The sequence below is a fragment of the Podarcis pityusensis genome (assembly GCF_964106645.2).
Source record: "Podarcis pityusensis genome assembly, chromosome: 7".
In the NCBI taxonomy this organism is placed as follows: domain Eukaryota; kingdom Metazoa; phylum Chordata; class Lepidosauria; order Squamata; family Lacertidae; genus Podarcis; species Podarcis pityusensis.
Genome location: NC_138031.1, coordinates 23,812,148 through 23,837,925, shown reverse-complemented (window position 1 = coordinate 23,837,925; position 25,778 = coordinate 23,812,148). Strand labels below are relative to the sequence as shown.

The 25,778-nt window shown below is 40.6% G+C and overlaps 1 protein-coding gene across 5 annotated transcripts in view; it reads left to right on the top strand.

Annotated features, from left to right (window-relative positions):
• The window catches only part of VPS13B (vacuolar protein sorting 13 homolog B), a 350,839-nt gene that overhangs the window by 263,186 nt on the left and 61,875 nt on the right, over positions 1–25,778 (top strand). For all 5 annotated transcript variants that reach the window (XM_081013853.1, XM_081013855.1, XM_081013851.1 and 2 more), the window contains exons 37-41: positions 7,874–8,076; positions 10,547–10,754; positions 11,056–11,240; positions 20,263–20,459; positions 24,848–25,029. In XM_081013853.1, the coding sequence (XP_080869979.1) occupies positions 7,874–8,076; positions 10,547–10,754; positions 11,056–11,240; positions 20,263–20,459; positions 24,848–25,029 (975 nt within the window). The remainder of the gene's footprint in view (positions 1–7,873; positions 8,077–10,546; positions 10,755–11,055; positions 11,241–20,262; positions 20,460–24,847; positions 25,030–25,778) is intronic.

Sequence of the window (25,778 nt, the reverse complement as noted above, 5' to 3'; positions counted from 1 at the left end):
CTTAAACTATTTTGTTCCTTTCAAAACGTTTCCCCCCCTTACTGTTACATTCATAATGGATGTAATCGCATATCCTCTGAGAAAGGAACATTTTGTTTATTAAATTGATGTATGTGCTGTGCATGACATCGGTAGGTTGGAGTCCTGGACCTGACACATTATATTTTACTATTATAAAACTACTATCAGAATATTGTTAGCTGTAAAGTTATACTTTCCTGGAACAGCTGGGATCTAGTAAATAGAAGATGGAAGGGAGACTCCCGAGATTAGGGACACAATCTTCCAGAAACTTATTCTGCACAAGCTTTAAGAGGGGTTTGCCCTACAGAAAAATGGAAAGTGTACTTAGGAGTACTGCTACTTTAAAATGTTCTGTCTGAACTGAATTTATTTTAACAGCCACTCCTATATTGTCATTTCCTTACTTCCCAGTTGGGTAGTAATAAACTACTATACTATTTTCAAGCATAAGGCTTAATTGTTTTGAACTGCATTCTTGTAGTCATTTATTTAGTAGATCATTTTATGCATAAAATAGTAGTTGACTGAAGGTGAAAAAGTGTCCAGAATTAGGGTAGTATTTGCTGTGAACCATGTTGCTGAAACAATAAATAAATCAAAAATTATCAAATCACTGGCTATCTTGTGATTTCCAGGCTGTTTAGCGTTCAGTATTGAACATGATGTACCTGCTTAGCCTTGCTTAAATGGAGATGAGCTCATTTCATAAAGATAACCATCTTTGACTTTGCTTCTGATTCATCACTGGCCTGAACTCCACTTGAACCTTGTTAGACACAAAACAAGCAGGACTCCTGGCCCAGGCTATAAAATATAATTAAGCCCTTTTGAAAAGATGCGTAAGAGAGCATTGCTGTCTGCCCCTCAATATATATCCCACTACCGCCAGCACAGCCAATAAAGTTAAATCAAGCACTGCCTGCAATGGATTAAAGTAATAGATGTTCCTGAATTCTTTGTGTTTGAAGTACTTGAAGAAAATACATGCTCAAGCTGCCAGAGCTGCTGTAATGCAGGAGGGACATACATTAATGATGAATTCAAGGATTTGGTCTGTTCAAGGTCATTAATTTCTGTTTACCATTGGTAACACATCTTGTGTTTTTACAGAGCCCACATGTGGCCATATACAATGCTGAAAAACTCTCTCGGTGAAGAATGGTTAATTGGTAATGCAGAAATATAGTACTCTTGGGGAGAATGAACCATCACAAGACTCTGTTTCACACTAATGAGAAATCCAGTAGTCTAATTCATTGTACTCAATCATTGCTAGCATTTTCACTTAACTTGATGTCTTCTGTTTCTTTGCTGATGGTGTTGGTCTGGTCATTCCATTTAGCACACAATTTCTGTTAACTGGTGTACCTGCTCAACAGCTCTGTTCTTTCATCTTTTAATATTCAAGTGTGTGAGTCTCTGCATAATCTTTTGAAACCCCATTGACCATTTAAAATTGGACAGTGGGAGGATCTGAGAAAGAACACATCTATATGGGGACAGCACTTCCTTTGAGCACTTGCAGTGGCCAGAGACCCTTTCAGGGAGTAAATAACTGCATCAGAAGGTCGGCGGTTCGAATCCTCGCGACGGGGTGAGCTCCCGTTGCTCGGTCCCTGCTCCTGCCAACCTAGCAGTTTGAAAGCACGGCAAAGTGCAAGTCAATAAATAGGTACCGCTCCAGCAGGAAGGTAAACGGCGTTTCTGTGCGCTGCTCTGGTTCGCCAGAAGCGGCTTAGTCATGCTGGCTACATGACCCGGAAGCTGTACGCCGGCTCCCTCGGCCAATAAAGCAAGATGAGCGCCGCAACCCCAGAGTTGGCCATGACTGGACCTAATGGTCAGGGGTACCTTTACCTTTACCTTACCCCTCATTAGTTTTAAGAGCATAAGCCCATTAGAGATGTCCTGCTGGGTCAGGCCAATGGCCAATGTAGTCCAACACCCTGTTCTTATCGTGGCCAACTATGGAAAGCCTGCAAGCAGGAATTGAACACAACAGCAGTCTCCCCGTGTGGTCCCCATTAACTGGGATTCACAGGCAGTGGCGGCTAGTATTGGCTGTGGAATGGGAATGAAGCAGGCTTACTTTTCGTCTTGCTTGTGGACCAAAAACAAGCAGGATGTAGCTTGAAGGCATTATAGATTTTGTGGAAGAGTTGCAAGAGAATGAAATGGAAAGGCGAAGGGTGCTCTAAGATTTCCTCCTCCTTACAGTATAACATACAAATATAATTATGTATGTATGTATGTATACTCAAATACCCTGGGGAAAATACAAAATACATGAACCACTGGAATTTTGCTGTTTGCAAATAGAAGACCCTTGCCCTTACTTATTTGCTCCTCTCAACTATCACTGTGCAACATGTTTTAGTATCTCATTTTCAACAAAGATAAATAAGTCAAATGGTGGAGGGCAGCCTTTGGTTTTATAGGATTTTAATAATTCAGTCTTGATGTAATTGTCATGCAAATCAGCTTCTGGATAGTATCCATCCACAGACTTGCGGATTTGTCAAGTGGTCCTAAATCATTTCCAGCTGTATAAAGAATACCTGGATATTCTTTGCTAACATATGTCATCCCAGACTAATCTTTATAATGACATACAGAAGCCTCGTTGTAAAGAAGCCCGATTGTCTCTTGCTCCATCAGCACGGTGGTACATCCGAGTGCTATTATAGATCAAAGCAGAGCCTGACAATGTAAGGCTGGCAGCATTTTGTAAACATCATCCAAACCAAGTGCTTCATTTTTACTAGTCTCCTGAAGGGCTATTTTTAAAAGTCGTGAAACTGCTTGCTCCTCGTGCTAAATTATTGCGCTCCCTGAAAAGTATGCGAGGGCACAGCGAGCGGCGATGCGAGCCGAGCGTGTTAACTTCTGGATATCACAACAGTCGTTTGCGAAGATACATTGATTCAGTGAGCTGCCATATCAGGTTGAGTTGAAATTGTTGCCATGATTTAATCTGTTTAAAGGGAAGAACAAATTCTACAGTCGGTTTTTGAGGGAGGCGGGAGGAAGCTTCTATAAACTCCTTTGGGTGAGTGGGAAGGGGAATTTTACTTCATTTCATCTTTTCAAGTGGAGCTATTCAGTCCTAGGAAAGTAACCTTATAAGTTCAGCTCATACTTTGTAATTCAACCAGGTGCTTAGAAATCCTAAAATAAGACTCTGGGCACACTGATATATGTTCCATTGGTGCTTCTGCGCTTCTTTCCTTTAGGATGCAAATTCCGTTTGTCCACACATGGCAACCTATTGAGATTTCTCTGAATGTGATGCTCCACTGAAAGAAGCTTTACTAAAGCCCATGCCTTATTTCACTCACCATTATTCTTGTTGTATGTTCATAGCTGTCTGTCTTCAGCTGTTTTTAAAGTACTTACTCCGTTAACCCTCTCATGATTGCACTTTGTGTGACTTCTGACTGAATATTCCCCTTCATTAGGTGCACTGTGATTTATATAGCAAGATTTATTTCACCTCAAAGACGGAACAGAACAGCTGAAGAAGAAAGTTATAATGTCCTTGAGGAAAATTCTGGCTCTTAGTAAGATTAAAATAAAAGAATACATTTCAAAATTGTCCTGCATCCCAGTGCAGTTCTTTTGCACAATGTAAATCATCATCGGTTGAAATTCATAGAGCCTTTTTCTTTTATAGATCATTGGGGCTTGAATGAAATTCATACCACTTGGAATGTCTCTTTATCACTATCCCACCTAATTGAAAATACAGTATACTCCAGCACTGATGCTGTTGTAGGCTTCTAGATATGCCCTTTGGTGCAAAGTATACAAGGCTTTTCTTGGATCAGGCTTTGTGGTATAATATTTTTACAGGGCCAAGCAAGCCAAGTGACAATTTAAGCTATGCCAAGGAAGCAGAATGTGCCCTGGGATCCCTTTCAACATCAGAGAACAGTTTGGGAACATCACAAGGGATTGTGGGCACACCCATCTGGTCACACGTGTTGATGTTTAGAGCAGTTGAAAAGTTTTGGGGTGGTTCTGTGGCTCAACAGTGATTTAAATAATAGGTAATAGGCCTCAGCTTTTATGGCCCACTCCCATTTATGTTTAGTGATGGTAGGACTTGGTTAACCAGGATCCCTGGATAGCCATAGCTGCATTTATTACAAGCAGTGAAACTAACTTTGGAGATGTTAGCTCAGTGAAAGGGTGCTTGGGTTGCATTACGTAATTCTGCATTGCAAAAAATGCTTCTGGTCCTCAGAAATAAACCTTTCAGAAGTAGATGTGGACCGAAAGGGGATGAAGAGGAAGGTCCTTATCTCTGGAACATTGCATTGCTCTATCTTAGTAGCTTTCTGCTATTAGCTAAAGACACATGCAGGTTGCATCTTGATATTAAAGGGTTGCATGTTCATGGGCAACAGCCGAACGACCTGGTAACAATTTTGTTGCAATGAGTACTGCACCTAGGGAAGGAAATGGGGGTAATTTCCCTCTCTCATTTCTCTTTCTTCAGATACCTCATTAGAGTCCTAATGAGATCTTAAAAGGGGAAGTACTGAGGGAGGAAGCTTTATTAGAAGCAAGGAACAAAGGATATATGTATCCCTTTGTGACATGATTTTAAGAGGGCAATGACATAGAAGAGCAGGGAAGTGAGGGAGCATGGCTCCAGTACTTTTTTCATTGCAGGAGTGGTTATGTCACTTGCAGGAGCACTAGTTGCCAGAGCTGAAAACTTTGAGTTTCATTCATTTACCCGGCAAAAGCCTCTTCCGCACTATTTTAAAAGACCTAAAGGTTTATTGGTTCTTTACTTTTAGAAAGTAGCATTTTTAGTCCCTCTTTGGTGGTGTTTTCATGGAAGTTGTCACCATGAGCTCCTGCACTTCAAAATTTACCACTAGCCCAGTGTGTGGAGAAATCCATTCAGGTAGGCAGCAATAGGTTGGCATAATAGAATTCTGACCTCCTGCCTGCTTCCTTCTCTGAACATGCATAGTCAAGAACCTGCTTCCAAATCTCTTTTATGACAGAGGACCTGAGTGAGTCAGGTATGTACTGCACTTGTGCACAGTTGTGTTTTAGCTGTGGGTAGAGGAAGGTAGCTTCCATTGCATTTCCTACTATTTTTATTTATATCAGCCTCTTACACGTTGATGGTGCTGTTTTCCCTACACGAGAATTGGCACTTACACCTGTACAGCGGAGGGATGATCGCACTGGCCAATGGTCAGTTAGAGTATAGGGCAGCTTCTTGTGTTATGTGAACTTGTGGTCCACTCTGGGTCTCTTAACCGCGGTTTAAAAGAAGTCCCCTATTAGGATTGCACTGTCTCTGTGAAGAGTGTGAATCCGGTGCCTGTGTGGCTTTGCTTTGGCATGTGCGCCATTTTGTAATCCATGTACAGATGTTCTTTGACAGAGGCACCTGAGCAACACTTGGTTTGGGGCCTGAGATTTTTCCATTCTTGCTATCAAATTCAATAAAAGCTTTGTGCAAATATTCATTGCCAAAAAATAAAAAAATGGCTTGTGCACATTATTGTTCTGTAACATAAACCTTATTCTTAAGGAGCAATAACTCAATACATTTATGAAATTATTCTTGGCATGATAGTTACATTTGGAAATTTACATTAAGGAAGCAGACCCATTTTTCCTAATTTCTAAAAAAGATTCATAAGCAAATCCTTCTGCTTCTTCCTCCCCCAGCACATATTTGACACAGGTGTGTCTACATTATACATGGGATAGAGTTTTGACTTATTAGAGTTCATTTTTTTAGCAGACATTTGAAAATCCCATTCTCTAAAACAGCTGTCTGTTGTAGGCCCTAGGTGTTTTCTTAATCTTTCATCTTTTATAAATATTAAATTACGTTAGAAAAATAAGCCTTAAGCGTTACAAATTAAGTATGCCGAAATTTAATATTCACAATGATAATTCAAAATATGAATAGCAAAGTTGGTAGTGGAGGGGAAGACTCCCTGATCCTTAAGTCCAGTGTTACACAATTTAATCTCCTAAAGTGTGGATGGATGGATGGGTGGGAAATAGGTGCGGGACTTCAAACTACAATAGAAGTATATGGAATTATAGGCAATCTTTTGCTCAGATAAAATAATTTTGGGACATTATATCTAGCAGTGTAATCACTTCAAGGTGTTAGAAACATTAATTGAAAATAGTTATGTTACTTTTTTTACAAATAGCAATTTATTTTGATAGTAGAAATATGCAAAAGTGGCAAAATATATTCAGTGAAGAGAAGGTAGAGAATGGTCTATTGGCTTATGTAAATTGTATGCAACTGTATGTTCTCTTTCATTTTCTTTCTTTCTTTCTTGACAATGCGAAAGTGCCTAGGTAATGAAAGCATCCGTTTTCTGCTTTAAACTAGTTAATGTCGATGGCTATGTAGAAATTGGGAGGAACTCTGGTTAAGAATTTCAAGATATGGTTTATTGAAAGAAGCCAGGATCGTGCTATTATTTGTGATCCTGGTTGTTACTGAAGTTAGTAAACACATGGTTTAAATGAAGCTGAGTTTGCTCTAGTTTGTTTTTAAACCAGAAGTTGCTTCACTGAGGGCAGAGAGCAAGGAGCATTTGAGCCTTCTTCTTACCTTCTTGCTTGTTCATGTTTTTGGACGAGGAATAAGAACTTGAATTCACATTATTGTTCTAAGGTACTTTAATCACCGAGTAATAATTTACAGAACAATCCACATCGCAGCTGCTGCCCAGCAATGTGCGATGGAGCAGCAGAGCCGCCATCACATCTGTAGCCCAGAAAGAATATATGGGGCAGGCAGATTGCTGTGACAGCCTAGTTTGGGCCCAGTGCCATTAAATGACAGCCGTGGGGTTGGCTTGGGATCCAGTGGGATCCAAGAACAAAGCTTTGTACAGCTTGTGGTTTGTCTAGAGTGAAACAAACGGCAAGCTTGGCTTCAGATATAAGATAAAGTCAAACCATGGCTTTGCTCCGGGTAGTTGCAGCAACAGTAGAGCAGGGGAGAAGCTAAATGGCTGAGAATTTACTCTGAGTACCCACACTCCTGCTTTCATGTTTAACCATGGTTTTGGCTTAGTGTTGTTACATGTGAACTGACCTCTGTCTTTCAACCTGTAGTGTTATGCATTGTATTAACCATTTGGCAGACAAAATCACATTTCTTAAGCTCCCTCTCAGCTGGAAAGGCTGAATCCTTAGCTCTTTCTAGTCACAGTTCAAGGACATACAGTAGATGACTTGAGTATGTAAGTGCCTGAAAAACCTTTCAAGATAAGTGAAGTGGTTTTGCCGCAGAATCGTTTGCATTTGATGCCTAGTTTTTTCTCCAGTCAAGTAATATTTTCATAAATATTACACTTGTGTTTTTAAATATACAGAATGAGAAGTTCTCTTTGTAAGTTGCCTTGTGTTTTCATATAATATGAATTAGTTGCTCATGGAATAAAACAAATGGTAAAAATTACTGTTTTATGCACAGCTATGGATGGACCTACAGTGGTACCTCGGTTTAGGAACTTAATCCGTTCTGGAAGTCCGTTCTTAAACCGAAACTGTTCTTAAACCGAGGCACTCTTTCCCTAATGAGGCCTCCCGCTGCCGGTGCCCTTCCACTGTTCAGATTCCATTCTTTGACCAAGGTAAAGTTCTCAAACCAGGACACTGCTTCCGGTTTTGTGGAGTTCGTAAACCAAATCGTTCGTAAACAGGACTGTTCTTAAACCGAGGTACCACTGTATATTGACCTTTCTTTCTATGAAGGAAAATGATACCAATGTATTTAAGAAATGGGTTTGTACACACAACGAACTGTAATGATATATTTTTTTGTCCATTTGAACATTAGGATTAATTAATGGATCGTCATTTATGCTTGACATCAGTGATATCCTAATTAAGACAAGTGTCCAAGAAAAAAGCAGAACTCTGGTTGGACCTGTTTGCTGCTCTGTCGCTGTAGAAGCCAAATGGTGTAAACACAGTGGTAATCCTGGTCCAGAGCTGTCAGTTCCAAAAGTCTATGTTGATGTGAGAGGTGGACTGATGCAGGTTTGTATATGGATCATGTTGAGTAATTCTTATTTGTTTAGCTGTGGACAGTGTTAAGTTGAGGAGCATGAAGAAAAAAAAACCCCCACCAGATTACAGAACATTTTAAACCATGTGTATCCTCCCAAGTGTGTGTGTGTGTGTGTGTGTGTGTGTGTGTGTGAAAACTGACATTCAGCTTTGAGTGCCCCTTAGGAAGTATCCAGTTGCTAGCAAAACCCTCTTCAGCACTCTGTGCTATGTAAGCATGATCCTGGTTTGCAGCTCTAATAAGTAAACACCAGTCTTATAGCAGTATTGGAAACATTCACAGGAATCACTTTGTAGTGTTAATTGTGACAGGTTTTTAATATTCATTTTACAAAACCTCCCCTAACTTGAAAAGAATCCAGTGTTTAGTGACTAAACATGGCAGATTGGCAGATGTTCCAGAGCCTAGTTGCTGTCTGTTGTTAAAAAGTGCCAACCACCAGAAGCAGACATTCCATGGTTCTTAAGAGCCTCCTGGTATCTGGCATTTGATAGAACCTGAACCACAGATCAGTCTCCAGAGAAAAGGGGCAGGAGCTGCAGAGGGGCAGAGGCTGGGTGTTGGTAAAGACGTCAACCCACGGAAGAAGCCCTTGGGGGAGATTACATGACCTATTTGCTCAAATACTTTCTGCAACCTGTAGCTACCTTAGGTATTTTGGGAGAGAGGAGGAGGAACATGAAGACTACCACATGCTCAAGCAAACCTTGCATAGCAGGACTGTGCAAGTATGTACCTCCTGCCTTGCTCTTCTCTGGTCCTTTCGACTCCTGCCAAGTTGGGACTTGTGCTTATGCTCTCAACGCCACTAACCACAAGATGCAGCCAAGTGAAGGGAGAGTTTTGCCATGAGCCTCAGTTTGAATGTCGCTGCTCTGGGGAGAAAAGCATGGAGTAGAATTGGTGTAATGTGGCAGCTAAGACACTGAGCCTGGAAGTCTCCTGTTCAATTCTTACCTCAGCCATGTATTCTTAAGGGGACCTCACTCTCTGCTCCCCATTCTTTTGCTATATTGGGGGTAAAAGTGACTTCCTTTGCAAGATTGTTGGTGTGTGGGTTGTTTGTTTCTTTATATAGCACCATCTGTTGTAGATGGTGCTTTACAAAGAATGAGAAAGCAAATCCATGTGCCAATGAGTTTGCAGTCTAAGAATAGACACAAGAGAAATAAACAGGGCAATAAACCTCTCCCTCTGTTGACCTCCAATAGCTGGTTTTTCAGAGGCCTGCTCCCTATGAACCTGGAGGCAGCATATATGCAGAGTAAAAGAGAAGTAGTATGTATGATTTGCTGGGATTTATTATACACAGTACGACTGATGTAAGGATTACAGAAAGAATTTACGTGATGAGCTTTGAACACCAGAAAAATAATTACATTTCTGTAATGCCTTCTGTCCTCTTGCTCCTCATCTTTAGAGTCCCTTGAAGCAAATTGCAGGTGCTGGTCAACTGTACATGACCTTGATAAATTGGGCATGTTCTCTGTCTCATATGGAAGCCACGTTTACAGCAGGTTTTCTTATTACACCACCCTAATTCCCACAGGCATCTAGGCGGCCACTGTGAGAACAGGATGCTGGACCAGAAAGACCTTTGGTCTGATCCAGCAGGCTCTTCCTGAATTCTTAATCTTATTCCTTTCAATTTCCTTTTCTTACCCACCATTTCTAAAAAGTGGCCAATGACAGCAACCATACCCTTAGGCCAGACCCCACTATCCTCCTGTAGATTTACCTGTGCAATCTAAGCCACATAGTGTCATGTACAGAGCAGGGGTGCCTACTTGAATAATATATTTCACAAAACAGCAGAGGTATTACTACTATGGTGTAAGTTTTCCTGAATTCCCCAACATCCCATCTTCTTTCTTTTTTGTACATAGCAGAGGATCAGCTTGCCCCTACTCACCTTCCCCAAACATATACCATAAGGAAGATCCCAGTGTCTTCTCTATATCTGTATTCCATTAAGTTGATTGACAAAAGGCTATGCCTATTTTATTTTTCTTCTTCTCTGGGGGTTCTCTGATTAATTTTAAAGGGTATTACATCCCATCATAGACCTCTGTCTCTTTTTACTTGACCTCTGCTTTGTGCAGAGGAGCAAAGCCAAGAATCCTGTCTTTTCTGCTTGCTACTACTGGAGGGTATAAGTTTTATTTTTCTTTGATTTAAGGAAGTTCACTGTGAGCTGTCATAAGAAACCCTGCTGCTAGTTCCTTGCACTCAAAATCTTTGCCACTATAAATAGCTTCTGCTTTTTTAAATATTTCAGGGCCAGGGTCTAAACTTCTAAACCCTTCAAGATGCTCGAGCCTGTTTATCTGATAAGTCTGGAGAATTCCTAGAATAAACTTGCTAGCAATTAAGCTGGCTTCATGAATGGCTGAACACAAAGTGCTTAAATGTTGCTAAATTTAGCTTTCTTTTTATAAGGTTTTTTGGGGACAAGAGCATTTGAACTGCTTACTTCTTCTGCATGAACTTCTGCAAAGTTACCTTGTCCAAGAAGGCAAGATGCACGGGCAGAGCACCGATCAAGCACATTTGGTGCAGAGTCCTACAGACAGGAGCCAGAGTTCTAAAACAGAGCATACGTCAGACGATCTGCGAACAGGCCTGTTTCAATACATACAAGATACAGGTACAAATAGCATTTTGAAAACGCACATCAATAACAAAATAATTTCAGTAGTAGGCTATTAAGGATCACTTTCCTTTAACAGCATTTTTTTGGTAATTAAAGAAGCATCTGGTAGAAAACTACCTTTTGATTTCTTTCCATTTTACTATGACCTTTGAAAACTCAGGGAAACTGCTTTTTTATTTTCCCTCTGTTTGATCCTAAGAGATTTGTTTTTAACTGTTTTGGTCTCATAAACCAGCATGCTCCCTTTTTAGGAATTATATAACCAATTACAGCTTTTCCCCTCCTAATTTGATAGATGCACAGAAACTACCCATTGCCTATGAAGTTGTGTTTTACAATGAAACAGAGGATAACCCAGGAATGATGTTATGGAGATACCCAGAACCCAGAGTGCTTACGCTTGTGAGAATCACTCCTGTTCCCTTTAACACCACTGAAGATCCTGATATCAGTACTGCAGACCTGGGAGATGTTCTTCAGGTGGGTAGGGTTTTTGTTATTTTGGAAAGTATATTTTCACAGTGCTGGTGGGAGGTCATTTATTATATATATTTTAACACGTCTCTGGTTTATAAGGGTACAAGGGACTTAGGATGAGTGAAACTGTTGATTCTCGATTGCTTAAAGTTTACTTTAAGCTTCTGATTTGAATAGACCTGAGAAAAGAATAAGAAAAACTCTAGCTCTCTACAGACATAATGTTACAGGGATCACATACTTCCCACCCCATGGCCTGGACCAGATTTGTTATTCAACCTGCTTACAATTAACCTAGAGACAATCCTAAACATCCAGAATCCTGGATTAAAGCCTGAGTTCCAAAGGGGTGCTTGCTAACAAATATTAGTGTATTTATTTCATCTGTTCATACATATGAAATATTTCCATGGAGATTGGGGGTCCACATAGATCCACCGTTGTCACTCTGCTTAGGGTCTTTTGGGGCCATCAGCCTATCTAGACAGGAAAAACCTGGCTGCAGTAATCTATGATCTGGAAACCTCATGAATGGGCTAGTGCAAGACTGTTTGGAAACTGCAGCTAGTGCAGAATGCAGCTGCTGATTGTTGCAGACGTGAAGCAGGCTAATCATATAACATCAATTCGGCCACAGCTTCACAGGCTACTTGTATGTTTCCAAACCAAGTCAAAGCCCTAAGCTTTGGAAACCAATTCAAAGCCCTAATATATTGGAGCCCAGTATCTTTTGGAGCCTCTCACCCTTGGACCCTTTGGTCTTTGTCTGAGGCCCACCTCCAAATGCCCCCTCTGAGGAAGGTTCAGTGGATGATAAGGGCTCTTTCAGTTGTGGAAAGTTCTTCCCAGTGAGGTTCACTTACACTATCATTAACATCCTTTCGGCATCAGGTAGAAATATATCTCTTCTCCCAGGCATTTGATGGATTATTATGTCTTTGCTGCTGTTTCATTGAGTCTGTTCTGTGAGTTGGCATCTGTCTGTCTTCAGAGACAATGGAGTGCGCCTCTGGGGGTGTGGTCAAACTGCTGTGTTAGCAGCACTGAAGTTATCTCCCCGGGACAAGCCTGGGCCGTGTGTATAGCAGTCTTGGGCTGCCCAGACAACAAAGTTCTTGTATGGCTTTTATTGAAGAATATTGTTTTTTTTCCCTTTTATGTTATGCTTTATTCTCTTACAATTTTGTAAGTCACTTAGAGACTCATTGTGAGTCACTTAGAGCATCAAACAACTGATAAATCTAGTAATCACAATAGTAGCGTTTCCTGAGAGGTCCAGGGTTGTTCCCATTTCAGCAAGGACAAAGAAGCCCATGTTCTTCCAGTATTAGGTGGGCTGTCCTAGCAAGAAGCAAGGAACTGCTATGGAAATTATCAGTTTTTATTTGTTCTCACATAGGCAACTCCATGTATGACATGGCTGGACCCAGATTTGCGGGGGGGGGGGGGTCTGTTCAGAATGTTGCAAATGAAATATAAAAACCAGAAAATATTTTTAACTTTTTTTTGCTTTTTGTCCAATGTAGGTTTAACATTAAAGTTGCAAGCTTAGGCTGCAACTTAGTCACATGACATGTAAATTGCTTTTGTTGGTCCCAAGTCACTTCTCTCCAGCTAGACTATCTTTGAGTTTTTATATTTGAAATGGCTTGAACTTTTTCTCCCTTTTTGGGGGACTGTTCATTTTAACAAATGTCAGGAACTCTTTGATTTAGCCAGATTTCATCAATTCGAAAAAGTGTCTGTTAGGAAGAAGAAAAAAGCAAAACATTATATGATTATCAGAAGAGCATAAGAGTTTTGCTGAGACTCAGTAGAGGGAAAACCTAGTTAATCAGCCCAAACTTTGGAAGTAAATGCAAGAATCCAGCAATATTTGTTTTCTTTTTTATATTTGATTCCAGCAATATGTATAATACAGAACAGTAGGGTAGTTGCTTACCTTGAAGAGCTTAAGGTCTAAAATTCAACACAGGGGAATCTAGAGGAAGGGGAGGGGAAAGGAAACTTGGTAAACAAAAGTTAAATGTGTCAGAGCTATAAAATAAAGAGTTTGGATCCCAATGTGGTTTTGCATGAGCAGAAAATGATCTACCATTTCCCACCCTTCCACAGTATAAATCCATGCTGTTTTGAAAGGTTACCTGATCTCAAGTGGTTTGAGGGGGGCGGTGTAGAATGGAAAGCCCCACTGGATCTTCAGGTCCAACCAAATATGTGCTACATTTCATTATATGTATCACTGGAATTTTTAGGTTTAAATGAATGGATCACATTTAGGGTAGATTTAATGTCTAAGTGCATCAATAAGCCTGTGCTTGTCTAAAGTATTCTTGCACTAAGAGTTTATGAGTTCGGTATTTTCAACACTATGTTACCCTATAAATAGACCGCTTTTTAAATACTTAGTTGCTCCTTAAAACAGTGGCTAAAGGAAGTATGGGCTTTAGAGCAATTGGCTTGAGATTTACTATAAGTCATAACTTCAGGAAATATTTGACATGGCAGTCAACAGGAAACTAATTATGATCAACGTCAAAGGCATTAATTTTTCCTTTTAACAGAGAATACCTCATATTTGGCTGATTCCATTTCCTTTTTGTTTTGCATTCCCCATTGAGACTGCAAGTTTGAGCTGGCATTTGAGAGGCTGGGAAAAGGGCTTTTTGAAAAACCACAATTTTTACTGATGTTTGACTCATTTCTCAAATTTCAGAAGCAAGAATTTGGGAAATCCAAATATTTTGGGCATGACAAGGTAGTGAGTTAAGTTCATAGCATTAGCAAGGGAAGATACAAAAGTTTTGCCACAATTATCGACAGCAAAGAGTAACACTAGCCTGTTCTAAATGCTAGTTATAGCAAACTGGTTGAACAGAGATTTTTTTGACTATGTATTCTCTTTCTCTTGGCATTTTAATTGGTAAATAAAATGGCCACAGCTTCTTATAGGTAAATGAAATGAACACAGCTTTTTCAATCTTAAGGGTGTGATCCCATGGCCTTTGGGTGGGCATCTCAGGGACCATAGAATATATTAGGTCTCCCTCTTTAGTATCCAAGAGGAGCTCTGGTGTCACCTTAAAAACCTCCTAACACCCCAGCACAACTGCTGTCAGATCTCCAGTGTCGCTGGGCCCCCGAAGGGAAGAGTGAGGGAGACTGTGGGAAGAGTGAGAATTGCTTGGATCCAAGACCTTCTCAGTTCCCCAATGCCCCCCCCCCCCCCAGACAGTGATTTCCCTCCTACAGTATTGTTCCCAATGGGGGTGGGGGGGTGGTAAGAGTGACCTCCAAGCCCAACAGAGCTTAGGGTATGGATGTTAAAACTGCCTTCATTTCTCACCAACATAACCACCTTAGGACTGCGGCCTAAGTTCTGTCTGCTGCAAGGTCCCCAACCTCTGATGTCCGAACATCAAGATGTTTTCTTAGATGAATTTGTGATTTTTTCCATACATGGAGATGGAATGCAGGCAGTATTTGTATGTCTGTGGGAGCTCTCAAGCTTGCAAGCAACTGCTGGATCGGAGTATCTGCCAATGATAATTAGAGCTATGTGCTTGAAGCCCCTGTGGTTATATCTTGAATGCTATCATTTTAGCCTCAAAGTGCTAAAATTATAATTTAGCAGCACTGTTATTGCTGGGTGCAATCCCAGAACCACTAGTTAAAGGATCTCTGGTAACAGGGCTGGGAAAGAGGAAACTCTTGCCTGATATGATGGAGAACTGCTGCCTGTCAGAGGACTAGGCTAGATGGAGCAATGGACTGATTTGCTATAGAGCAATTTATAGCGATAGAGATAGAGGCAGAGATAGAGATAGAATATCCATACAGAGAGTCCACAAAGCACTACTGCTGTCTGACCTCAATCCGTTATGTACCAATTTGTCTTTCTTAAAGTGCCTTTCTTATTTGTTTGCACAGCACATGATGTTCTCTTCCCCAAAGTTAGTTGAGAGCTAAATAAACAAGCAAATTCCTACTAGCATGTTGGATCTGCATTTCAAGGTGAAATACCTATGAAAGCAGTTCAGTATGAGATGTGCTTCCATAGCTCTGTATGATACATAGCTCTGCATCCATCAGTTGCAAAGCCAAGCAGTACATATTAAGAGGAGAATACTTGTACATCGCCTTTCTGTCTGTCTTTGCAGTCAAACTTTTAAGTGACCTCCAAGGGTATTTGTACAACAAAAGACAGGAGAGGCATTCCTCATATGAAATTGGTTTGAGTCTTATCAGCATATTATTATATATATATAAATATATATTTATATATATGCACACATGTTTCATGCATTGTTCTCTCTGTGTTTTCATGAAACCAATATTTTAAATATCTGTTTGTTTGTTTCCTTTTTAATGAGAATAAATCCAGTCTTTGTAGCACATTGCAGTCCACAGCACACCTGCATTTGCTCTAAAACCTAGTAGCTTGATGAACTGATAAGATAAGCTGGCCACATGCTTTCCCTAAAAATAAAGGAATGCCGCATATTTCTTCATAAAGGTTAAAAAAGTATTTCTCAGGGCTCTTGAATTACCATATTCTGATACCAAGGGAAAATAAAACCTCAGCTTAGAGTCTTGTTTGTACTTAGAGGGCTTTCCGGACAGGAAGGCAATCTTGATGCAATGCAGCAAAGCCACAATACCAGTGGGGCATTACAGGTGAAAAGTGTGCAGCTGTACCCCGTACCACAATGTATTACAACTGTACAGTGGAATATTTCCTGAACAGAAATAGGGCTTGGTTAACTTTGTTTCCCAAGAGTAGATCACATTAAAATGTTATAAAATCATGATTTCCTGCATTTGAATACTTGTGGTTTCTCAACTGGTTCCAATATTACAAAGGGGGTTTTATGGCTTCTATTAGTTGAAAATGTATAGAAGCCTCTTTCTAAAGTCATCTAAAAGGCGGGGAGATAATGTAAAAAGAGAAGTATATTTTCCCCCCATGCAAACATGACTTCTCTGGCATTTCAACTATATAACTGAGTGTCTATGGTTTATTTTATAGAACATAATATGTACTCAAGTGTAGTGGAATGGGTATAGAGTATATACTAGCTGCTTGATGCATGTAACGGTCATGACTTGGAAGCAAAATGCAGGAGGTGGTTGTTGTTTTATTTTAATTTTTAACATTAGAGGAGAACATTTTTAACATTAGAGTTTATTTAAGGCAGAGGTCCTGTTCTTAATTATATGTGAACAACTCCCACTGAAGCCAAGTTCACCAAGGCGTCTAGTTTGTAGGAACGTATCATGTCTTCCATTGGGTCATGTCACCTCCATAACTAGAATAAAGAAATGCATGGCAATATATAGTTTTACATGGGTTTTTTTCATTGAGTTTCAGAATTTGTTGGAGAAATTTAGTGGCTTTGCATTGTGTCATAAATTATGCTGAGTGCGCTCTCTCTCTCTCTCTTTCTCTTTCTCCTTCTCTCTCTCTCTCTCAACCAAACATGCATATTCAAGGATTAAAGAGTAAAGCTTTCAGATAAGAGATAGACAGTCATGGAACTAGGCACATCTCATTTTACAAATTAATCACTGACTGTGAGGTATGTTAGTTGAACTCAAGTGATGTTCAGATGGCACATTCACTTGAGGGAAATACTGTGGATTTTTTAAAAAGAACATTGGCTTCTAGGGGACACACAAAATGACACTTATGAAATGTAGATCAAATAGTTTCCTTTACATTTATGTACATGTGTGTGTGTATGCGAAAGGGGGAGAGAGAGAAATGTATAAGGGAATTGGCAATAAACGGGGGGGGGGGGGGCATTGTGATATCATTATTACCAGCAGCTTTCTCTTTTCAGCAAGAAGCTTGGGTTAAAACAAAATTGTAGTTCGACTTCTTGCAGATAATACTCCCCCCCAACCCCCTAAATTCAGCTGTCAGTCCAAGAGGCATGACGGGGAAGTGAAGCCGACCAGCAGCTGGAGGCCAGAGCTTTCCTTTGCAGTGCAGGTGACAACTGGAAATACACTATGGCTGATGATATCAAAAGCTGTGAAGAGATCCAGCAAAATAAAAAGGGTCTCAGACCTCCTATTGTCCTAGCTTCCATCAGGATGACCAGAGCTGTTTTGGTGCCAAACTCAGGCACTGAGGGCTCATCCACACAAAAGGTGGCCTGTTTAGCATTCCAGGGAGCTACATACAGTCAGGACTCTCAGGCCACCCAACTTACTTAGACTTTAGCACCCACTGTCCCCTCATGCAAGAGCATGTAGGCTTCAGTAGCAGCTGCTTGGCCCACTTTTGTAGTAGGAGCCCAAGTCATTGTTGTCATTGCCCTGCCCTGCCTTTGACTACTTCTGTTCAGCTTCATTCATAATCTTGGGTCCCATGCAACACATGGAGAACTGAGGTGTGTGAAATTCAGAGAGCTGCTCTGTTCTGGCTGTGTGTGTGTGTGTGTGTGTTTGTGTGTGTTAATGGCACAATGCCAGGGTACTTTCCTTGCTTTTATTGTGGAAATGGTAGGAGCAACATCCCAGGAGGTGAGCATTATTTGAAATGTAGGTAGAGTATTAATCATTTTGAAGACAAAAGGAATACAATTTTATTTTTCTTATGGGACACTTTCTAGTGCAACTAATATCCTCACTTCCCTTGCCCATGAGTCATTTTGTGGGATATACTTGATATCCAAGTTTCAAACTATTATTTTTGGCAGCTGCTACTGCACAAAACAGTCATCTTCCTTTATATTTACCAAGCCGGGCCATTAGTAATAGCCCCCATCCACCCACAAGGACAAATAATGTGATATGCTTAGAAATGTAGAGTTTAAATCAGTTTAAATTGCCAAATCCAGTTTCCAAAGCTCTGAGCCACTGTAAACCCCATGCATTTCAGTGGGACTTTCCTCCTTGCTAGGCCTTTGGGTGTCAGGCTATAAATCACTCTTAAATATTTCACACTGCAAATTTTGATATTTTTCCGACTCCCAGAATCTAACTAGCATTCCTAAAGGGGATCACTAAAGGATGAATGTGCAGTTTTTATTTTACAGCATATTACATTTTCACTGTATCTTGTATATTTGTTAACATATGAGGGCTTTTATGTTTCACACTTATTAAAATTAAAGATTATGTGAAAATAAATCTTTGCTTTGCTTTTTTAATAGCTGTGTGTTTGGGTTGGGTTTTTTTTTTTTTTTAAGGCCTTCTTCTAGTTAGCCTTCCATAAAGACATTAGAAGAGCTCTGCTGGAACAGACCAAAGTCTCGTCTAGTTCAGCATTCTGTTCTCAGCAGGGGCGCCAGGTCCAGAAGACCAAGCCCTTTTGCACCCCCCTATATTTTCAGAGTTGGGGCTGCCCCCTATCCCAAAAGTGCAGAGGTGAATAACAGAGCTGACCATGTTACAGCCGTGGAGGGGAATGAGGGTCGAAGCAGCAGCCTCCAGCTAGTGGCAACATTAGGAGGATGAGCTACCAGCCATTGAAGCTGTGCAGATGCAGCGTTTGGCTCTAACCCAGCTCCTCCCAACGTCCTGACGTCATGCGTGTGCCCCCTAATCGCCCTTTGGTTTTCACAGTGGCTAACTAGACGCTTATGGGAAGCCCAAAAGCAGAGCCTGAGTGCAGTAACAGTCTGCCCAATTGTTATTTGACTGATTTCTCGTGTGTGCAATCACATGAGCTTGAGAGAGGAAGGTGGTGTTCCAGGCAATGCCCTGGCTTGGTAGGAAGCTTAAAGGTAAAGGTACCCCTGACTGTTAGGTCCAGTCACAGACGACTCTGGGGTTGCGGCGCTCATCTCGCTCTATAGGCCAAGGGAGCCAGCATTTGTCCGCAGACAGCTTCCAGGTCATGTGGCCAGCATCACTAAGCCGCTTCTGGCGAACCAGAGCATGGAAACGGCGTTTCCCTTCCCACTGGAGCGGTACCTATTTATCTACTTGCGCTTTTTGGCATGCTTTTGAACTGCTAGGTGTGCAAGAGCTGGGACCGAGCAACAGGAGCTCACCCCATCACAGGGATTCGAACCGCCGACCTTCTGATCGGCAGGCCCTAGGCTCTGTGTTTTAGACCACAGCGCCACCTGTGTCCCGGTAGGAAGCTTAGCCTGTACTTTTTCACTGGCCTCCAGTCTTCCAGTCAAGTAATCAAAATTTTACAATTTATTAATTTATAGTGTTTAGGGGGAGGGAAATCCCCTGCAAATCTATAACAATATTGGATCACTTGGTGAAATATTTGGTGGGTGATATTTGCCCTTTCCATAGGATTGAATATGTAGAGCTTAACAGGACTGTGTTTTGCCACTTCCCTTGCTTAATAGCAATTTTGAAATTGGTGGAGTTTTGGAGTTTAGTGTTGTCAATATGTTCTACTTTTCATAATCTGCATTGGTAGTAGCTGTGACATTTCTAAACTGGTGCTTAGATACAGTAGGGGGCTGTACAGCAGTTAACAAACTTTTGATGGTTGGTTTCCACTGTGGCTTAAGAGAGGTGGAATATCCTTTCTTGGATGGATCACACCCTTTCTGAAAAGGGCCCAAGTGGATAATTAGCTGCTTACTGTAATAGGTTCTGATCACTAACATATGTACATTGGGAAATAATACTTTCTGTCTCCAACTGTATTTATACTATACAGAAAATTTAAGTCACTTAATCAATGTCTTAGGAAAATATATTCTTGATGCATGGTGGAATTCACAATTCAGTTGTGTTTTAGAGTCTTTAATATCTGTTCATAATGTGTTTTTGTGTGATCCTGGGGTGTTTGTACAAATTGCCTGGTAGTAACTGGAGATGTATCCTAACCCCATTGAATTGAATAAAAACCTATATCAATGCCAGCTATATTAACATGAAACTTCTAAAAGAAATCTGTTAAGGATATGACTGAAGAGATGGCAGCAAACAAAATATCTTGGCTATTTACCATTAAAATAAACCAGTAGTGTAGCTACAAACGCATGTTTTTATATTTCTCAAGAAATGTTAAGCAACTAAGATTTGTTTGCTAACTTTACAGATTCCCTGCAGTTTGGAATACTGGGATGAGCTCCAGAAGTCATTTGTTGCTTTCAGAGAATTCAGCCTATCAGAAAGCAAAGTTTGTGAGCTGCCACTGCCTAATATCAACTTTATGGTTGACCAAAAAGAGCTTGTCGCCTCAGATCTTTGGAGGATTGTCCTGAACAGCAGCCAGAATGCAGGGGATGACCAAAGGTAATCAAAACTGCAGTTGTTTGATGGAAATGCATAACTTATGGTATCAGGTCACAGAAGTAGGTCACCAAAGCAAAGAAAGCCATTGACTCTTCCCACAGTATATTATTTGTGGCAAGAAAGCTTGCTAGCCTGACAGTTGACTAATACACCAAACACTTCAGTATGCCGGTTTGCAAGACTAGAAGAATGCTAAAATCTGCATGGTCAAAACACATAACTGGGCAAAGATATTCCAAAATACCAATTTAGACATAGAATCATAGAATTGTAGAGTTGGAAGCAACCCTTAGGATCATCTAGTCCAAACCCCTGCAATGAGAGCCAGTGTGGTGTAGTGGTTAAGAGCGGTAGACTCGTAATCTGGTGAACTGGGTTCGCGTCTCCGCTCCTCCACATGCAGCTTGGGCCAGTCACACTTCTCTGAAGTCTCTCAGCCCCACTCACCTCACAGAGTGTTTGTTGTGGGGGAGGAAGGGAAAGGAGAATGTTAGCCATTTTGAGACTCCTTTGGGTAGTGATAAAGCGGGATGTCAAATCCAAACTCTTCAATGCAGGAATATGCAACTGTCCCATACAGGGACTGAACCTCACAACAGAGCAGCCACACAGAAAACACCCCTGATAAATACCTGTCCAACCTAATTACTTTGTTTCTGGTACTTATTTGTTTGCTTGCTCGTTATAATATAATCTTGTTCTTTTTCCAGTGACTTCAGGGTTCTCCCCCCCCCCCCCCGCTTTTATCCCCAAAACAACTTGTTAGTCTGAAAGCACAGGCTCATCCTACATGCCCTAAGGAGGATTTAAACCCAGGTCTCCCCAGGCTTGGCTGACATTTTAACCACTACACCACATTGGATCTTAGAATGGACACAGAAACACAGAAGTTGTGTTTTTTTATTAATCTCTCCCACTGAGGTGTCATGAATACCTTTAAAGTCCTAAATGTGTTGGGCACAGGATACATTAGGGACTGCCACCTCCTGTACCAGCCTACCTGTATCCTTTTCTGTGTCCTGACTATGGCAACAAAGGTCTTTTCAGTGGTTGCACTGAAATTATATTATTCTTTGCTCCACAAGGCTTGATTGATCCTCCCTTATGCTGTTGTTTTGTGAAATGGTAAATACTTTTTAATTGCAGCATACCCTTGTTTTACTAGTAGGTAATTTCCTGTTCTATGTCTTTATTTTATTTGCTGAATCTCTCTCTCTCTGTAGGTGTGTCATATTTTTACTTCTATAAAAAATTGTACTTTCTAAATGTTTCTAAGTGTAAGCCTCCTTGAATGGTGTGTAGAAGGGGGGATATAAATCATTACATATAAGTAAATATACATACATACATACATACATACATACATACATATCTATCTATCTGTTCATCCATCCACACATTCTCACACAAAAAATAACAAAGCAGTTGAATTAGGAGAGTGGAGTTTGCATATTTTTTTGTCTGTGTGTGTGTGTGTGAATAATTCAGGGAAGAAAACGGATAACAAATCAATAAAAAGTATTAAACATCTGGTTTCCATTGATCATACTAGGTTGAAATGATTTCTTGATGTTAATTGTGAAGGAATGCATTTTCATCACTGAGAAGTTAAGTGTTTCAGACAAGGTTAATTCCTCTGAATGTGGGACCTTCGCAAAATTACCTTCGTGGTCAGCTTAGTACCACAGAAATGTGAACTCTGTGAGAATTGAGCAAAAAACTTGTGGAATTCAGTAGTGCTCCCCCAACCCCTTGCCCTTATCAAAGCAGTTAGAATTGCAGTCACAATTCTTGTTCATTTGGGATTTAACACTGTGCCTGAGATTTCATTAAAAAGTGTTATCTGAAAGGGTTTTTTGACAGTGATAGCCCTGCTATAATTTCTTATTTCTAGGTGGAATATTATGATGTGGAAAATATTCATTGTTCCCTAAATTGTAAAATAAAAGCATAAATGTTTACTTCCATCGACAAAAGAATAATATGACTCAGAAGGTATATTCAAGGCATTAGGAGATGGTGCTGGATAAGTATAGGGACTCTGGAGTGTGACTATAATTTTAGTCCCTAAACAGCTATACCCTAAACAGCTATACCTAAACAGTTTGTAATGTAAGAAAGCCAGTGTGATTTAACCAGCAAGAAGACAGGCTGATAAATAGTAAGGGAGGGGAGCAGCAAGGAAACTGAGGGTAGCCTCTGCATGAGGTGGAGGGGAGGGGATTTCATTGTAGCTCTGGGGAGAGGGATTTCAGGTTAGACTTGCTTAGAACTATGAAAAGAGAGATTGCATGTGGTTTTGCTAACTTAAAATTGGAAAGAGGAAATGCAGCGTATCAATTTATCAGGTTAGCTGTATTATACTTGCAGGCCTAGGAATTAGGAAGCCAGTTACGGGTATCCTTTTATGCCTTCGCAAAGTGTCAAAAATTTCCTCTTGCCTCTCCATGTATACTTTGATATATTTTGAAGTCCCCCAATACTGTAGCCCTCCATATGTTATTGAACTGCAACTTCAGTCTTCACTGAGCATTGGCCATGTTAATGAAAGTTGAATTGTAACAGCATCTGGAGGGCCACAGACTCCCCATCCCTGACCTAGCACAAGTAAAAGGTAAATACAGATGCCCTAAGACAAAGATAATTAGATACTGGGTCTACCGTTTAGATGCCACTCCTGCTGGTAGTCAACCGCTAATGCTATTCCTCTGGGTTTTCTTTCTACTGTCAAAAGTAAACTAGCTCCAAGTGGAGCTGAGCTACTGGGCTTTGCACTGTGAAAGTTCATCCTATCCTACTCTCTGCAGTTGAAAGGAAAGGGTTGGTTAAGGTAGCATTCACACCATTAAAGCATTTGTATGCGACTTTCATAGTCATGGCATCCTCCAAAGAACCCACAAAACCCAAATTTATGGGTAGTATGAGTGCTTTAAGTTTATGGTGTCAATGTGACCCAGGTTTTACCAGACTTCTTTTCATTTTGCCACTAAAAGCCAAAAAGTTTCTAAGATGCCACATAGCGTATCAATAACCCTACCTCTGTCTGTCCTTATGCATAAATGCCCTTGTATGGCATTGCTCTTCTTTATTGTATACTGTAATGGTGTTCCAGTTGTGCACATCCTTGGCAGTCCTAAGGCGCTGTGGTCTAAAACACTGAGCCTCTTGGGCTTGCCGATCGGAAGGTCAGCGGTTCGAATCCGTACGGCGGGGTGAGCTTCCGTTGCTCTGTCCCAGCTTCTGCCAAGCTAGCAGTTTGAAAGGACACCAGTGCAAGTAGATAAATAGCTATCGCTGTGGCGAGAAGGTAAACAGCATTTTCATGCGCTCTAGCACACGTCACAGTGTCCCATTGTGCCAGAACCACACATACTGGCCACATGACCTGGAAAGCTGCCTGTGGACAAATGCTGGCTCTCTTGGCCTGAAGCGAGATGAGCGCCTTTGACTGGACTTAACTGTCCAGGAGTCATTTACCTTTACCTTATCCTTGCTTTTATTAAGTCACAAATTTAAATCTCCAAACAAAAAGAACAGGGATGATTGCTACCAATTAGAATGAATTAATATGTGTGTGTATGTCACACCATGATGTTAACCTATATAACAGATGATGGTGTTGAACTCCAACTCCCATCAGCCTCAGCCAGCATTGCTAATCATGAGCATTGATAGGATTTGTAGTCCAAAAACATCTGGAGAGCCACAGGTTAGCTACCCCTGCTATATAACATTTACAGTGGAATCCTATACCTGACTACTTAGAAATAAGCCCCATTGAGGGGATTTGTGGATGTTTGAAAATGGTTGCTGAATAATTTTTGGAAGCATTTCATGGCACTGCAAATAGTTACTGAGAGGCAATGTAATGGGATAGTATGTTAATGGTAAAATTACAGCTTTAGATTTCTATCTTAAAATCTAGGTCTTTCCACATTTGGGGAAGTCATTTTTAGAGGACAATTTAAGTGCAAATAGGAAGGAGAGCAGTATTGCTTGAGAAGTGTTCAGTGCGTTTGTACTTAAGTGATAGGCTCTGGTTACATTTTTAAAACTCCTGTATTGTGGTGTTGAAATAAATGTTCAGACATTTATGAAAAAGTGTTTAATAATTGCTGAAAGGTTGTTCCCCTCACCCTTTTCTCCTCAAGAGTACTTTCCTTGTTCAGATATGCTAGCATTTTAGAAAACTTTGCAAACTCTTCCCTAGAAATGATGCGTGCCCCAGTTGTGTTGCTATGGTTGTCCAAAATAATCACGGTCTGCTCAGTGTTTGTGCCCCAGACACAGCATTGCAAATGGTCAATCCCATGATAAGCACCAGGATATATTGAAATAATACTCTTGCATGTTTTGTTTTGTTTTGTTTTGTTTTGCTTTTGCCACAGCTCCGAAAGCGAATCGGGCTCTCAAAGTGCTTGTGATCAGCTTGTAACTCCTACTGCACTAGCAGCCTGTACCAGGGTGGACTCCTGTTTCACTCCTTGGTTTGTTCCTGCCCTTGGCGTTTCAATTCAGTTTGCTCATTTGGAACTTCACCTTTGCCACCATCTGGATCAGTTGGGCACAGGTACGTATAGTACACTCACAAGAAGAAAACTGTAACTGTTGTTTTTACATTTCCTCATCATCACCCCACCTGCTTTATATTTGCAGTTTCTTGGTTCCTGGAACCATATGCTCAGATAACTTGCAACCATTTATCGGAAGCAAGAATGCGTAGGAAAGAGTGTTTTGGGATCCAGTATCTGCAGAAGGTGCTGCTGCCTTTTCGAAGTCCTGGCTAATGGTCACAAGTGCCCCCTTCACTTTATTTTGGGCCATCTGATAGAACAAATTCAGCCACTTGCCAGCATACTTGCACTGATGCTGGAAGTTTTTACATCCACCTTTATCAAAGAAATTATGAAGCAAACTCCAAGCAATGGAAGCTCATTTGTTACTCTAAAAAGAAGGGGAAGGGGAGTCCCATCTGTTTTTGTTCAGTAACTATGTGCTGCTGTGTTAATGTCAAATTTATTCCAAGAAATTTGGTTAGATGGTCTGATATCAAATAATGCTTTCCAGGAAAGATGAGCAAATAACTAAGCACACTTCAAAAATAGACTTTCTTAGTGAAGTTGTTGAGCCTTTTAAAAAGAAAAACACAACCTAACAACTCAATATTGGAAAAACAAGTTTTGCTAATGTTAATATGTACAGTCTTGAAGATAGTAATGTATGCCTTATCAGCTGTGCACGCACTTCCATATTTTTGACTTTTCAAATGGTAAATAATAAAAAGGCAGAAGCTGCTTGAACCAAATATAGTTCCTGTCA